This window comes from Acipenser ruthenus, chromosome 42, assembly GCF_902713425.1.
Source record: "Acipenser ruthenus chromosome 42, fAciRut3.2 maternal haplotype, whole genome shotgun sequence".
Lineage (NCBI taxonomy): Eukaryota > Metazoa > Chordata > Actinopteri > Acipenseriformes > Acipenseridae > Acipenser > Acipenser ruthenus.
Window position 1 is genome coordinate 10429848 of NC_081230.1, and position 14914 is coordinate 10444761.

General features: G+C 44.5%; 3 protein-coding genes and 1 non-coding gene across 7 annotated transcripts; 2 read left to right on the plus strand and 2 right to left on the minus strand.

Annotated features, from left to right (window-relative positions):
- LOC117968861 (pre-miRNA 5'-monophosphate methyltransferase-like) lies at nt 1–3457 on the minus strand. Its single transcript, XM_034916697.2, has 2 exons — nt 2965–3457; nt 1–1330 (listed from the first exon to the last, which is right to left on the minus strand). The coding sequence occupies exons 1-2, from the start codon at nt 3184–3186 to the stop codon at nt 716–718; spliced, it is 837 nt and encodes a 278-aa protein (XP_034772588.1). The 5' UTR covers nt 3187–3457; the 3' UTR covers nt 1–715.
- On the plus strand, nt 1656–12045 carry LOC117968860 (NACHT, LRR and PYD domains-containing protein 12-like). Of its 3 annotated transcripts, none has more exons than XM_059011746.1 (10): nt 1656–1824; nt 5532–5615; nt 6143–7799; nt 8286–8459; nt 8796–8969; nt 9362–9535; nt 9922–10095; nt 10224–10397; nt 10753–10917; nt 11314–12045. In XM_059011746.1, the coding sequence occupies exons 2-10, from the start codon at nt 5552–5554 to the stop codon at nt 11393–11395; spliced, it is 2838 nt and encodes a 945-aa protein (XP_058867729.1). In that variant the 5' UTR covers nt 1656–1824; nt 5532–5551; the 3' UTR covers nt 11396–12045. The 3 variants fall into 3 exon arrangements, with proteins under 3 accessions (XP_058867729.1, XP_034772584.2, XP_034772582.2); XM_034916693.2 differs by lacking the exon at nt 1656–1824 and adding an exon at nt 1840–1862; XM_034916691.2 differs by lacking the exon at nt 1656–1824 and adding an exon at nt 3879–4072.
- Nucleotides 12046–12268: 223 nt separating this feature from the next.
- On the plus strand, nt 12269–14769 carry LOC117401107 (cytochrome c oxidase assembly protein COX14 homolog). 2 transcript variants are annotated; one of them, XM_034916700.2, is made up of 2 exons: nt 12269–12874; nt 14195–14769. In XM_034916700.2, exon 2 carries the CDS (start codon nt 14205–14207, stop codon nt 14376–14378), a length of 174 nt encoding a protein of 57 aa, XP_034772591.2. In that variant the 5' UTR covers nt 12269–12874; nt 14195–14204; the 3' UTR covers nt 14379–14769. The 2 variants fall into 2 exon arrangements, with proteins under 2 accessions (XP_034772591.2, XP_034772589.2); XM_034916698.2 differs by having other exon boundaries at nt 12301–12888.
- trnai-aau (transfer RNA isoleucine (anticodon AAU)) lies at nt 12515–12588 on the minus strand. Its single transcript has one exon. It is a non-coding gene; the product is annotated as a tRNA-Ile (tRNA).
- Nucleotides 14770–14914: the final 145 nt, after the last annotated feature.

Consider the following 14914-nt stretch of genomic DNA (forward strand, 5'->3'; position numbering starts at 1 on the left):
GATAGTGAATTCTCTTTATTGCATTATACACACACACACAGAATTCTGTATTTACTGAGGATAGTGAATTCTGTTTATTGCATTATACACACACACACAGAATTCTGTATTTATCGCTTAAGTTCAACTAATGTGTTCAAACAGAAAGTTTTAAATTTACAGTATTTGAGGGAACATCGCCGCCACCTTGTGGTTCAAAACTGTAACGGCACCTAAATCTGAAAAAAAGTCCAAGATCCTTCCTTACTGTACAGCATGTCAACTGCTCGAAAACTGAAGTTGCAAACTTTCAAAATAAAATCCTAATCATGGGCCTGTGTCAGGAACAAAAAGTAAAATGCAGTAAAAACTGAAATAAAATGCACATTCCATTGACACATCATTTCAATAATCCCCTCCACATCACAGGGTTTCGTGTGCAAAATATTGAGAGCCGCACCCCTTTTTGAAGAATAAGCCCACTGCCTACACCTCTGCTGATGTGCCCATGTGGTCTAGCCTGGGTCTGAACCCCAAAAGCCTCTCTGAGACTGCTTGACTTCTTTGATTTTCCCCTTCAGAATGTTCTGTATTGTACAGAATGTATTTGAAATCACAGATTCAGTTCTACAATATGAAGTCCGGGTGAGGGACGGACAGCAGTCCCACCACTGCAGGTTTCACTACGGGACGGGTCAGCCCCAGCGTACAGGGAACAAGCTCAGGCTGACGGGTTTCATTTCTTTACTTTCTTAGACGAGCGCTCTTGCTCGGGGGAGCGTCTCTGGAACAGCAGCAGGCTCCTGTCCCAGGCCGTGTGTCCGAAGCTGTGCACCAGCTCCATCCCGCAGCGGGACTCCAGGTGGCCCCTGATCCCCGGGACCCCCCGGACCCGCAGCTGCTTGAAGTGCTCGAAGTCCGTCCTGCCCGCCCTGCGCAGGCGGCGTGCAGCCGCGCGGTAGCACCTCCAGGGCTGGGCCTCCAGCAGCAGGTGGTGGCAGAGAGCGGCCAGGGAGGAGAGCAGCTCCAGCAGCCCCTGGTCCCCGTGGTTCAGGTGGACCCACATGGTCACGGCCAGGCAGGCGCACAGGTCGAAGGAGGGGCGGCCGTATCGAGCCAGGTAGGACCCCAGGACCTCCTCGCGGGCCCCGCGGTCCGTGATGTCCAGGGGGAGGAAGGTGACGGTCTCAGGGAAGGGGTTCCCCTCCTGTGCTCTCTGGATCAGGGTCTCGTCCAGGTCACAGCCCAGCAGGTGAAGCTGCTTCCTTCCCTCCAGTGCTCCTCCTCCCCCGGGCTCACAAGAGTCTTCATCCAGACCCAGCAGATGCCTGTACAGAGCGATGCTCAAATCCTAAAAGCAAGCAAATATTGAGAGACAAACATCACAGGCAAGAAGCAGTGTTCTCAGTCCAGGGATGGAAAGAAGACTCCTGTTGCACAGCAGTTTAACCCATTCCAGGTTTTTCTACTATCCTGAATAGCCACAGTGTAAAGGTAACAAGCTTAAGTGTGTCTTATTAAACCAGGGTTAGAAACTCCCGCTCTCCCGAGGCGAATTAAATCTAACGAGGACTAGCTGATGTCTGAGTCGCAGTAGTCCTCTGGGCGAGTACTTAAAACGAATGTACACATGCTCTCTCACGTTCACAGTCTTGCGTTAAAAAAATGCAGGGAAGTCAATTTTCTAACAGGGTGTAGCAGCGGTGAATAAGCATGCATAATGCTTACAAAACAAACAGTCACTCGGAAAGGAACTTAACCCTCCCGTCATCGCTCCTGCAATACCAACCTCACTTCATGACGGTTTACGTTTGTGTTCTCACTCTGCGCGAGATGCCAAGTTTGGTGAGCGTTTGAATTTTGAAACACGTTGCATCTTTGAAGTAAGTGTAAATTAATTTTACAAAAATGTTAATATATTTATACCAGGTTACGATCTCCCACCATAAAGACTTTAGATGTCATTAGCAAAGGGTTAGGGTTACGTTTTACTAAACATTTTAAAACTAATAAATAAACAATTACCATAATGTATATTATCGTAACATGTTGCTTAAAGCAAAATATTCATAATACAGTCGAGTTCCTATGAACAACAGCAACACGTTTAAAGTTTGGGGCTCGCTGTCTCTAGTTTGGTTTTGTTTACATTATCGGCAGCACACTGTTTTTACGAAATTACTTGTCTTGTATACTAGTGAGCGAGAATCAGTTTGTCTGAAAACCAGGCTCTACAACATTGATAATAGATGCACAGGCAGCGATTCCGTGCGCGCTCAGGGGCTCAAGCACCAGTGGGGATAACAAGGTCCCGCACAGTGCAAATAAATCACCTGTTCGGTCAAATATAGTGCCGATGCTTCACAAGCAGAACTGCTATTGCAGCGTTTAAAAAGATAAACATCCACTAGCGTCTCTGACAAACCGGAAGCTGATCCTAACATATTGAAAGCAATTTATATAAAAAGTCTCACAGCTTTTTTGAAATATCTGCATCCCCCTGGTTTGAGCGAGCTGTAGGAGCGTTTACTAATGCGCCTTTGTTAAAAAATAAATAGCCTAAATAAAACCTAAAATTTAAAACGGCGATTATTTTTTAGGAAAATAAAATGTTGCCTATTTTTAGGGACACCAAACTGCTGTTTATGATTCCAACTTAAGCACTTCGCATCAGGACTAGAACATTTACATCAGGACTCGCAAGCTTCAACAGCTACTACACTAGTTAGTTTCTAACCCTGTATTAAAGTCATAGCAAAACCAGGAGGGGATCAAACCGCGGTGCAAATTCCTGATCATTTAAAATGACGGCTGTTCTTTAACACCGGGGTGCAGCAAGTCTCGTGGGCGTTTCAAGCCAGGCTACACAAGATGTATTCACAGTGATGTGTTTGTTCGCTTATTCAACTGACAGTGTTTTGTAACAACTAAGAAAAGTTTAATAAAATGTTAAACAAAAGTAGGTGCATGAAACCTGCAACTTACTCCCGAATTGCACCCAACATCGAGCAGCAGGAAGGGTGCGCGGTCTGCGGCGCTGCTGTAGCCCAGCTCCTGCAGCAAAGAAGCCGGGATGAGGCTGAGTCGATTCTCCGGGGGATTGAAGCTGTAATAATTGATAAAATTCCCAAACAGAGCGGCTCCAGGGTCGCCGGAATCGATCTCTGTTTTACCTTCTTCAGTCACGTTGCCCGTGGCCGCAGCCATCTTGTTCACCAATCCGCCCCGTGTGGAAACACGACCCGACAGCAAGAAAGGCTCCGGTCTACTTTTAAAATCCCAATTATCACTGGCTTCACTGTTTCTGGAGAGAGCCTTCTGTCTGAATGCAGTGTTTGTATTTTATAGGCCGTCACCAATGGTATTATAGCAGGAATTTGTTTTGTGCAGCTACTGTCCCTGCAGCGAAATCAACTGCCATAAACAATTCGACTGCAAAATGCACCCTGCGTGTGAGGCGCTGCGGCCCTGTAGTTTATTTATTGGTATTTATTGATGTGCAAGGCGTGTCACTGTAGTTTATTTATTGATGTGCAAGGCGTGTCACTGTAGTTTATTTATTGATGTGCAAGGCGTGTCACTGTAGTTTATTTATTGATGTGCAAGGCGTGTCACTGTAGTTTATTTATTGTTATTTATTGATGTGTTGATACTCTTTGCTGTGCTTAAACAACACAGTTACAGTGACAAACGCCTAACGAAAGCCCCGCTGTTGCGTAGCAGTTGGAGCCAGTCCAGGTTTTATAACGAGTCACTGTGAACCTTACAAAAAGGTATGCGTTGTGTGTCTAATAGCTCATGCCACAATTAAAAAAACAACCTGAAATGGCAATAGACTATTTTGGGAAGGGCGTTTGGAAACGTCACAGTGAAATGCGGGATATATCGTGTTGTTCCTGGACGGGAGGAGTGAACCTGGCACGAACTCGAGAACACTTCTGCTCCAGCAGCGCCACACCTAAATCGATTCTCCTTTAAAACGAACATTTACTGAAGTACGGTATCCTCCCGAGACCAAGCCAAGCCGGCAACCGAAACCGGGAAAGCGTGGCTTCATCTTCGTCAAGATTAAAGTCAAATCAACACTACACAAGTCTGTGAATAACAAGTTTTATTATTATTTTTTTGTTTCTCGCGTAACAAATCTTAGTTCCGATGTAGTGCAGCACACGGTGTTGTAATAAACACCGAGAATGAAGGCTCATTACAGTAATGCAGGCTGTCTGTCTTTACCAGACTGGATTTATTTACTCGCTATGTGTTCCACTGTTTTAAGATTTGTAACATTTTGCACGACTTTTTGTTTGCTAGCTAAATGACATTCCACCCATATTAAAATACCCGTATCAATAATGGTAGTTTGGTTTCGTATCTCACTGCTGGATCTGGTTTTCCTCGAAAAGAAAGTGTGAGGGGTGTTGACGGTTTTATAGGTTTTCATGCATATATATATATAAAACAAATCTGTAATTTACTGTGCGTGTTAAAAAGCTGCATCTCCCTGTTGTAAGTCATCTTCATGGCGGGCTTTGATTGAGGGCTATAAGGGTCATTGTGCTGAACAGACCTGACTGGACAGGAACGGTCAGAGCAAATTAAATATCTTACAACAACTTATACAAGTTTACCACCGTACATCGACACCGTGTTCCTGCAGCTTTTCCCATGGTTATACCGTGCATTTACCTTGTTTACTTATATATATATATACACACACACATACTTTACCATATCTCTGTGCTTTACAGTGCTTGCCTATGCGTTACCATGCATTCACTGTGCTGTATTACACTTTGCTATGGGAAAGTTTACCACGCCTTCCCTGTGGTTATACTGTGCATTTACCGTAGTTTGCTGCACTTTTCCTGTTGGAACACTTTCTAAAGCCACGCCTGACACATCTGTCACAACGATTGCTTTTGCTTGCGGTATCTGAAACTGATTCACATTGCCAGGAAACTGTGCAATCATGTAACAGTAAACGGACAGGAAATTCCAAAGAAATGTTGCTTAATGCAATGCCATGATGACACTGCAACTGTACCGCCCCCTGCAAGCCAAGCTGCAGTTTTAAAACACAATACTTGCACTTGATTGGAGGAAGCCGTAACCACTCGTTAATCATTCTCTTATACCACTGCTGTTCAGTGCAGGCTACTGTATGAAAAGAGTCTGATCAACCTGGGGTTAAATGCAGTGCACCTGTAATTGCATTTCCTATTGTGGTGCAGGGCTACAAAGCTGCAAAATTAGTTACAAGCAAATCAGATGTTTAATGGGGATATGTCTGTCATCAATTTTTTCCTTATTAATATGTGTTATTTATTAAATAAGACTCCTATTGCATAGCAGTTTCACCCATTCCAGGTTTTAATACGTGCTTGATTAGCCCCAGTGTATAGGTAACAAGCTCAGGTGTGCGAATAAATTCACAGTAAAACTAGGAATGGATCAAACTATATATATATATATATATATATATATATATATATATATATATATATATATATATATAATATATTCTAATGTCCCTGTGTGTTTTATTTTCACAGAGAGCCTCTACTGAGCAACAATGTCCACTGGCACCCAGAAACCAGCGAAACGCATCAGACGGGAAAAGGCCGCTGCTCCATGCGGTAAGATCCACTGTGTTACTGGTTAACACATCAGAAACAGATGAGACTTAGAGAAATAATATTCCTCACAGAATGGAAAGGCGGTGTGACTGTGCTGGAGGCCTTTTAAAAACAGCAGTGACTCCTGCCGTTTGTAGAGTGATTAGAAAATACATAAAGTTAACAGATGTCATGCTTGAAACACACGCCAGCCCTGCCCCTTAGTCCTGGGTTTTACAGCTACCTTCGAGTAAATGATCAGGAGCCAGGAGTTTGATGTTAAAAATATTGTTCCTCACTTACAGTATAGCTGCATGCACAGCTCCTATTGGTAAACTTACACAGACTCAGGTGAGACTTCTTCATGCTGTGGTCAGCGGGATCAGTTCGGATTTAGCAGGGGCCTGATTGTTCAAACTCCTGACACCTACCTATACCTGAACAAGAGGAGGTCTGAAACCCAGGACTGGGTGCAGCAGCAGGGCTAGTGTGAGTTTCAAGCAAGCCTTGTCATATAATGTCATTATGGTCTTTCATTTCGTTCACAGATCTGCAGAAAGCACACAAAGCGGCCCTGTTTCCTCAGAGTCCTGTGTCTGCGGGTGACCAGTCTCTTCCCAGCAGCCCTGAACAAGCAGTTTTGAGGAACCAGTACGTGGAGCCGGTGATTGCTGTTCAGCTGGCCCCAGACAGGACCGAGTTCCTGGAGACTGGGAGACGTCTCGCGGAACTGGGGACTGGGCTGATCAGCACTGGACAACTATTCGAGAGGGACAGGGGGACCGATAAAGCCCCCAACATCATAGCGCTGGGCGGAGTGGAAGGGATCGGAAAAACCACCGAGGTGCAGAAGCTGGCGTTCGACTGGGTCAACGGCAAGAGGCTTGAGAAGTTTGCGTTCGTGTTCCTGTTTAAATTCCGGGAGCTAAACACCCTCCAGAAGGAGGCGGTATCTCTTGTCAGTCTCATCGCCTGGCAGCACAAACACCTCAAGGGGAAGGACTTGGGAGAAATCCTGCAGAGATCGGAATCCCTCCTGTTCGTTTTCGACGGCTTGGACCAGTACAAGCACAGCCTGGATTTCCCGAGGGAGCAGCTCTGTTCCAGCGTGGAGGAAGCAGCTCCTGTTCCCAGGCTTGTCGCCAGCCTCCTGGCCCGGGCTTTACTGAATGGCTGCTCAGTGCTCATCACAAGCCGGACGACCTCGTCATCCCTGTCCGAACTACTGGAAGCTGGCAAAGTCGATCTCTATGCCGAGATTTACGGATTCGCCCCGGAGCAGAGGAAGAGTTTCTTTGGGAAGTTATTCAATGGCGGTCAGGTCGCCGACGAAGCTTTCCATTACGTGGAGCAGAAAGACGGCCTGTACTCCCTGTGCTTCAGCCCTTCTTTCTGTTCCATCTTCGTCGCCGTGCTCAAGTCCCGCTCAGCTGCGCAGGAGCGAGATCTGGAAACCGTGAGTGAGATGTTCGTGAACTTCATTTGGGGCAACATGCTCCCGGCCCCAGGCAAAGCCAGAGAGAAGCGAGGCGTCCTGCTGAAAGTGGGAAAGCTGGCTTTCCACGGGGTGTCCGAAGGGCTCTCTGTGTTTTACGACGAGGACCTGCGCTCGTTCGGCCTCACGTCTCCTGAGAGGTTCCTCCCTGGGATTTTCCAGAGAGAGAGCCTGCAGGGGCGCAGGAGCTATGCCTTTGCTGTCCCCCCCTTGCAGCAGTTTTTGGCTGCCTGTTACCTGCTACTCGACACCTCAACGGACCTCAAAGAGTTCCTCAAGAAGACGGACAGCCAAAGCGACGTCCATTTCCAGAACCTCACGCTCTTCCTGGCAGGAATTTCCGAGCCCGCTGTATGGAAACCTGTGGATGCGACGCTGGGAAAGTTTGGGAGGGGCAGGGCGGAGACGGTCCAGGAATGGTTGAAAGACATGGCCCAGCAGGCTCTGCGGGACAACAGGAAAAAGGAGCTTCTAACCGCCCTTCGGTTCCTCTACGAAACTCAGAACAAGAGTTTGATAACGGCGGAGTTCGCGGAGGAGATATGTCGGAGGCTTTCGTACGGGACCTTCAGCGATCTCGATTGCGCCGTGCTGCTCTGTGTTTCCAGCTGCTGCCAAGATCTCCCGGAGTTCAGTCTACTGGGGTCCTCTTTCACAGAGACAGGCTTCAACAAACTGGTGCCGGCTTTCAGAAGCTGTCAGAAAATTGAGTAAGTGCTGCTCACAGTTACATTTTCTAATGAAGCATCTCCTTCAGGGTAGCTTGCACGAAATGCTCCTAATGTGTTATCATAACCCACTGAAGATGCCAACCTCATATTTTTATGTTCTGGAAACTCCTTGGGTCATATCTCACATGTAGTGTAGCGTCTTTATAGCTGGCACACTCGGGGATGGAAATAAGGTAAAAATGATTAACAGCTGGTTTCACAGACCCTGATTAGTATTAGTCTTGGACTACCTAATAGTAATTTAGGTAAAGTAATCCAAAATGACTGCTAATCTGTTAATTGAGCAGTTTAAAATAAATGTAATCTCTGACTAATCTCTGATATCTTTTTATAAATTATGTTACAGGAACGAATACAAACCTGGTAATTTTTGCCAACGAATACATTTCAAGCGGAGTTTGTTCAGACATTCAAAGGTTTGCTTTTTTTTTACAACTGCAGCTTTCTGTCCCCTAATCTCTGCAGCCTGAGGAACTGTCGACTGACCCCAGGGAGTTGTGAGGGACTGGCCTCCACTCTCTCCTCGCAGCAGTCTCGTCTCACAGCCCTGGATCTGAATAGCAACCCCCTGGAGGATTCTGGAATCAAACTGCTGTGTGCCGGGATGAAGGACCCAAACTGCAAAATACAGAACCTGCTGTGAGTACCCACAACTCAGTTCTCAGCTTAACCCTGTAAGGTAAAAATGATGCAAACTTTCTTATTTTTGCAATGAGGTGCACAAAACAACGTTTACATGTACTGACAGATTGGGTCTGGTCATGCAAATGGTCCCCAGTACTGTAAAATGCTCTACAGCTGTGTCTTATCAGGATATAGGGTGATCACATCAAACACATGTCAAGTAAACGAATGTTTCAGCTAACGAGTTATATTCCTTGTAATAACACCCCACATATATTATCTGCATTGGGAGATGTTGGGAAGCTCACTTGAAACCCTTTCCGGTCATAACTTGCCTCCCGATCTCTGCAGGCTGAGGGGTTGCTGCTTCACGGCTGCTTGCTGTGAGGATCTCGCCGCTGCCCTCAGTACAAACCACTCAAGCCTGATGGAGCTGGATCTGAGCTTCAACCAACTGGGGGATTCAGGAGTGAAGCATCTGTCTGCTGGGCTGAGGGATCCGAACTGCAAGCTGGAGAAGCTGGGGTGGGTCCTTCATATTCGTGGTTTCCGTGCAGTAAATAATCATTTGTGTTGAGGCATATTCTTTCAAAATGGAAACATCGAAAATCCTTTCATTCTGAAGCATGTGTACATTATTATAGATAACTACTGAAGAAAGGAGGGCAGCTACAGCGGAATGTTATTTTCTTTGGGGATGTCGTTCATGCATTGGTTTCCTTGACGTCTTTTTGACAGTTGTTTATAAATTCTCTTGTAAGAATGAATCCGAACATGGTATTCTTGCCAGCTCCAGGCAATGTTTGTTTGAATATTCCCATCATTGTCGCATCTTTAGCTGTAATAATTAATTTATGTGCTTGACTGAGGTCTGTGTCTTATCAAAATGGTTCAAATAACCCAGATGATCTCCGCAGGCTGAGCAGCTGTGAACTGACAGCTCGGGGCTGTGAGGACCTCGCCTCGGCCCTGCGCTGCAGCCACACCCGCCTCCACACGCTCTGCCTGAGAGCGAATGAACTGGAGGATTCAGGGCTGAAGTGGCTGTCTGCTGCAATGATGGATCCCAACTGTAAACTACAGGATCTGGAGTAAGTAAACCAGGCTCTTGGGTGGTGGGGAACAGGAGCTGGGAGGTGAAAAGGCATGAGAGGTTAGTGTGTGTGCCAACTGCGCCTCTCTCCTTTTTCCAGGTTTAAATAATTCAGACCCTACAGAGACAATCTGCTCACCAGTTTATTCCATCCCTGGTTTTACTACAAGTTTAATAAGACACAACTGAGCATGTTACCATTACACTGTGACTAATCAAGCTCGTAGTAAAACCAGGAATGGGTAAAATTGCTATGCACAAGGAGTCCATCCCTGTAATATAAAAACTCAATGACACATTTTTCTTTCTATTACAGTCCCAGACTTATGTTCAAAATACGTTTTGTCATTGAATTAACGTTGAGGCTATTTCTTGATTCCGCAGGCTGTTTGATTGCTGCCTCACCACTGAATGCTGTCAGGGTTTAGCTTCGGCTCTGCAGGCAAAGCACTCCCTCCTGAGAAGGCTGGAGTTGGGGATCAATGAGCTGGGCAACGCAGGTGCGAGGCTGCTGTGCACTGCTCTGGAGCAGCCAGACTGCAAGGTGGAGAGTCTGGGGTGAGTAACTGCAACAGACGGAGGAACACTTTCTTTCCCTGCTCCTTTGCACCAAGGCCATGCTTTGCAGTGCAGATTTTCACGGTAAACGAGATCTCAGGTTTGTTGTGTCCTCTGTCTCCCCACAGGCTATCTCACTGCGAGCTCACCTCGGAGCTCTGCCAGGATATTGCCTCGGTTCTGTGTTCCGATCACTGCCGACTGAGACAGCTGGAGCTGGCGGTGAACAAACTGGGGGACTCCGGGGTGAAAGTGCTGTGCGCTGCTTTGAGGAACCCCAACTGCAAACTGGAGACCCTAAAGTGAATAAACCTTTCTAATGACACGTAGGACAGGACAGGACAGAACAGGACAGAGGATAGTCACTGCTGGCGTATTACAACTCTATAGTATCTCAAAAAACAGAAGCCATGAGAGGAGAAACAGACTTAGAATTGTTTAACAATTTTTCCCAATGTTTCCTTTAAAAAAAACATTTTTACTGATTATATCCCTATTTTAACATTTGTAAAATAAACTCAGAAAAATTTCTGGGGAAAATGTGTTAAGATAAAAACTGAAAATGCGGAACGCTACATAAGAGACAGGGTCATAATCACTTATTATAAGTCATGTTTTTAGGAATGAAAGGAATCTAACGCCTGTACCTCCTTCCAGCCTGGACCTCACCAGTCTCACAGATACCTGTGTGGGGGATCTCTCCTCGGCTCTCACTGCAAGCCGGACCCTGTCTGTCCTGGATCTGAGCAACAATGGATTCACAGACGCCTCGGTCCCGGCATTCAGACAGATGATAGCGGCCAGCACCCTGAAAGAAATCCTGTAAGTGTCTGCGACGCTCTATATGCTTCATGCAGTGTTGGGACCCTACAGAACTCAGAGCGTGCAGAATTCATCTGAAGGGGTGGGTGGGCGGGGGGTGCATTATTTAGATTTTTTTTGGAGGAAGAAGGTGGTGATTCAAGGCTTTTCTCTGTTGTGATCCGAGACACACATAAAAAACCAGAGGATGTAGTCTGTACCTAATGTATGAACCATGATCTTGTATTGAGAGATGCCATCCAATACTTACTGTACACAAACACAGCTGAGGTCTTGGTATCCCTGTGTTTATATTCCTTGAGAAAGGTCCCCAGTCTCCCCAAGGATTTGCCAATAAATAACTTGGCATTCAAGGACTTGACTTTGCAAACTTTCTACCTGCTTTGTGTCTTTCAGCTTGTCGGAGGCAGACTTTTCTGAAGAGAGCCTGGATGTCCTGCTTGAGCTGGACACCCCCGGAAGGCACATCTCTCTGTAAAGAATTCGCTACTCCGGGACTTTAAAGAACGCTTGAAATGTATATGTTACAGAATGTTTCCACGTCGTTAACAAAAGCAGCACCAATCAAACTGTATTAATAATCCAGATAAACATGTTCTTTTTATTAAAGTTAGCGAGGAGGAGGGCCCGGTTTGATCAGCTATCATATCATTGTAACCAGAACATTCCTGCAGTTTGGTATGCAAGCATGCAGAAGTCAAGATGTTTGTTCAATATCCTGTACTGAAGCCGTATAGGGGCTGCTTAACTATACTTAACACTGCGTGTGGCTTCATTACTATCATCATTGATGTTAATATTATCGGGAGGCGGTCGCACTTGCATACTGTACTTGTACGTCACACGGTAGAGTTATGCATGTTCTAGAGAACGGCTTGTCAAGTTGGGATGAAACCTGAAAAGCAGCTTCTTTAGACTGTGGGGGTATATAAAGGAATCTGTCTTTCTGTCTGCCTGCCCGCCTCTCTGTCTGTCTGTGTGCATACTGTGGCTGCAGGGCCCCTATATCAATCGTTTCATGTTACGTATGTGGTTGATTTTTAATTTACAGTCGTGATGCGAGGGGTGGATGTCGCCGAATTGCTTGTTTATTTTGAATGAGTTTCAATAAAACCATTTTACAGTCAATATGTGTAGTGCGTGATTTCCCATAATATTGATTTCCAAAGAAACAAAGAGGGGAAATGGAATTGAAAACGATCTACTTTAACTAGTTATAATATTTATTTCTTACTTTTTTTATTTTTACTTTTACAGATAAATACATTTATGATTTACAAATATTCAGAGGGAGGAGCGGGCTTGAAAACGTATTAGTAGAGGATAGGGAAGCTGTAGTTCAAGTTTCATAATTTTAACCGTGCAATTAAATTATGCAGCAGAAGAAATTGGGAAATTGTCGTTATGTGGTCGACATTTTGCGTAACATTTTCATGTTTGCAACTCAAAAGAATTACACGTCATGATTATTTATTATTGTTTTATTTTTCAAAAATAGCTATTTGTATTTTGATTGTAATAAAGTTCTTTCAAATGAAAGCATATTTACTATATACTATCTAAAATAACATAAAATAACAATTACTATAAAAAGTACTGGCCCGTACGGGGATCGAACCCGCGACCTTGGCGTTATTAGCACCACGCTCTAACCAACTGAGCTAACCGGCCGGAACGCAGCAGTGTTCTATACTATGTACCCACATGTTTTTTTTTTTTAAATGCTATTTACAGTAGAATACATTATATTGTTGAATACAACGTACGCCCTTCACATTGATAGGTACAATATTTGAACTAGGCCTACATTTAAGTAACAATCGACATCAACACAGTTTTAATTTCGTACTTTTTTTCTTTCTCGAGTTTTCAGGCTGTATATTTTGTCCCTTCAACCGTCCCGTACCTCCAAATCACGTGTGCAAGTACCATTCTGACATTGAAGTCGAGCAACGAGGTAAGATCATAGAGGTAAGATTTTACAAAATTCCCTAAATCTGACAATAAGTTTGAAGAATGGTTAAAAAAAAAAAAAATCATTTCAAACGTCGTTGTGTGTACTTGTGATACGTTATTAACAAATGCATTTCGTTATTTTTGACATTTTTCACGCACTGCTAGTGTGTTTACAAAGACATTTTCTGACATTTTCCGTTTTTCACAACTAGCAGTACAGCCTTCGCTAGTGTCGTGACTTTGAGGAGAAACACTGTCATCGTTTCCACAACAAACACACATGATTAATATTTGAGTCTTTTAAATACAAAATAACGTGTACCAACCTTTCTAACTCATGGCAATAGGACTCCTATTGCATCGCAGTGTCACCCATTCCAGCTGCTTGATTAGCCACAGTGTACAAACAAGCTCATGCCTTATTAAACTCCTAGCCGAGCCGGGAATGGATCAAACTGCTGTGCAACAGGAGGCTTATTTCTAGTTTTGTTTGAAATACTCCCGATGAAATATTCACTTCGTGTTTGTCGGTGTAATTCGTATAATCCAGACTCGGTGTGTGTCGGAAGTGAATTATGACGCAATGCACGAGTCGGGGCTCGATTGGGACTGTATTACTTGCAGGGTCGGGTCAAGTCCAATTCCCTTTTAATCAATCCCAACACATCACTGGTCTTAATTGCAATGAGCAGCATTCTGTTAAAATGAGCTTCTCACAGTGGCAACAAATCACTTCAATTGTTCAGTCACCGTTAGTCAAATAAATGGGCTTCATATGAAAGCAGCTGAACAATCGCACCAATTATTATCTCTAAAATATCAATTCCAGTTACTTTGAAGGAATTGGAACTGGGAATTGATTTGGAAATGGAAATTGAAAAACAGGAATTGACCTCCACCCTGATTACCTGTAACCCAGGAAGTGTCGTGCTTCACCCTAGTAAAAAAAAAAAAAAAAAAGTGATGTCGTTTCCATGTGGTGTAATGTGTTTATATCATGTGGAAATGAAATCACATTGAAATAAACTATACCATTGAATTATTCAGCGGTGCAAGGTCGTCTTCACTCCGGAGACATCAATGTGTATCGCACAGCACCCGATGCGACAGTCTACACATTTCTAAACTAAAAAGAAAAAAAGCACTGTAGCAGTTTTCGATGATGATTTTATTTGTTATATGTATTTGATTGTTGTCATGACATTTAATAAAACATTTCTGGGGGGGGGGGGGCTCTGAAAGGAGAGGCCGGTTGGTGTGTGTGTAACTCAGGTTGTTGTTAATGACGTGTGTGTGTGTGTGTGTGTGTGTTGCTGCGCAGGTTCGTCGCCATGGTTTTTGGGAAGCGGATCGCTGACGTGGGGTACCGCGTGTTCTCGGGCACCATGATGCTGCTCACGGTCTACGGCGGGTATCTGTGCACCATGCGAGGCTATCGCTACTACCAGCGGCAGAAACTACTACAGGAAGCTGCAGAGAACCAATCGGAGATCCTCAAGGACTGACGCCACCCTGGCCTGTCCCACCCTTAATTATATATATATATATATATATATATATATATATATATATATATATATATATATATATACTGTATGTTCCATTTGCTCTGGAAGGATGCAGCAGTAACACAACCATGCCAACAGACTTGTAAAATATGTATTGCCAGAGGGATTTACAGTACAGCACTGCAAGCTCCAAAATAAGCTTGCATCCAGGATAAAGGGACTGTTGGTATGTTTGCAGGCTCCAAGCATTTGGGCTTTTACAGTAATGTGTCTCGTTGCTGATTTTGCCTGGCACCCCAGTGCTGTGTGTGTGTGTGACTTGCACTTTGTCTGTGTTACCAGGGTCACAGAATGGAAACCCAAATGATTAAATGTGTTTTTTTTTCTATGCAGTTTTCCTTTCTGGTAGACAAGCACTTTTTCTGCAATGCTACAGGATCTCTCCTCGTGCACACACACATTTAGATCTCTGTGCGATTTTCTGATTTCTTGTTTTTGAGAGAGATCTGCTCTACACTGTATAGTAATACATA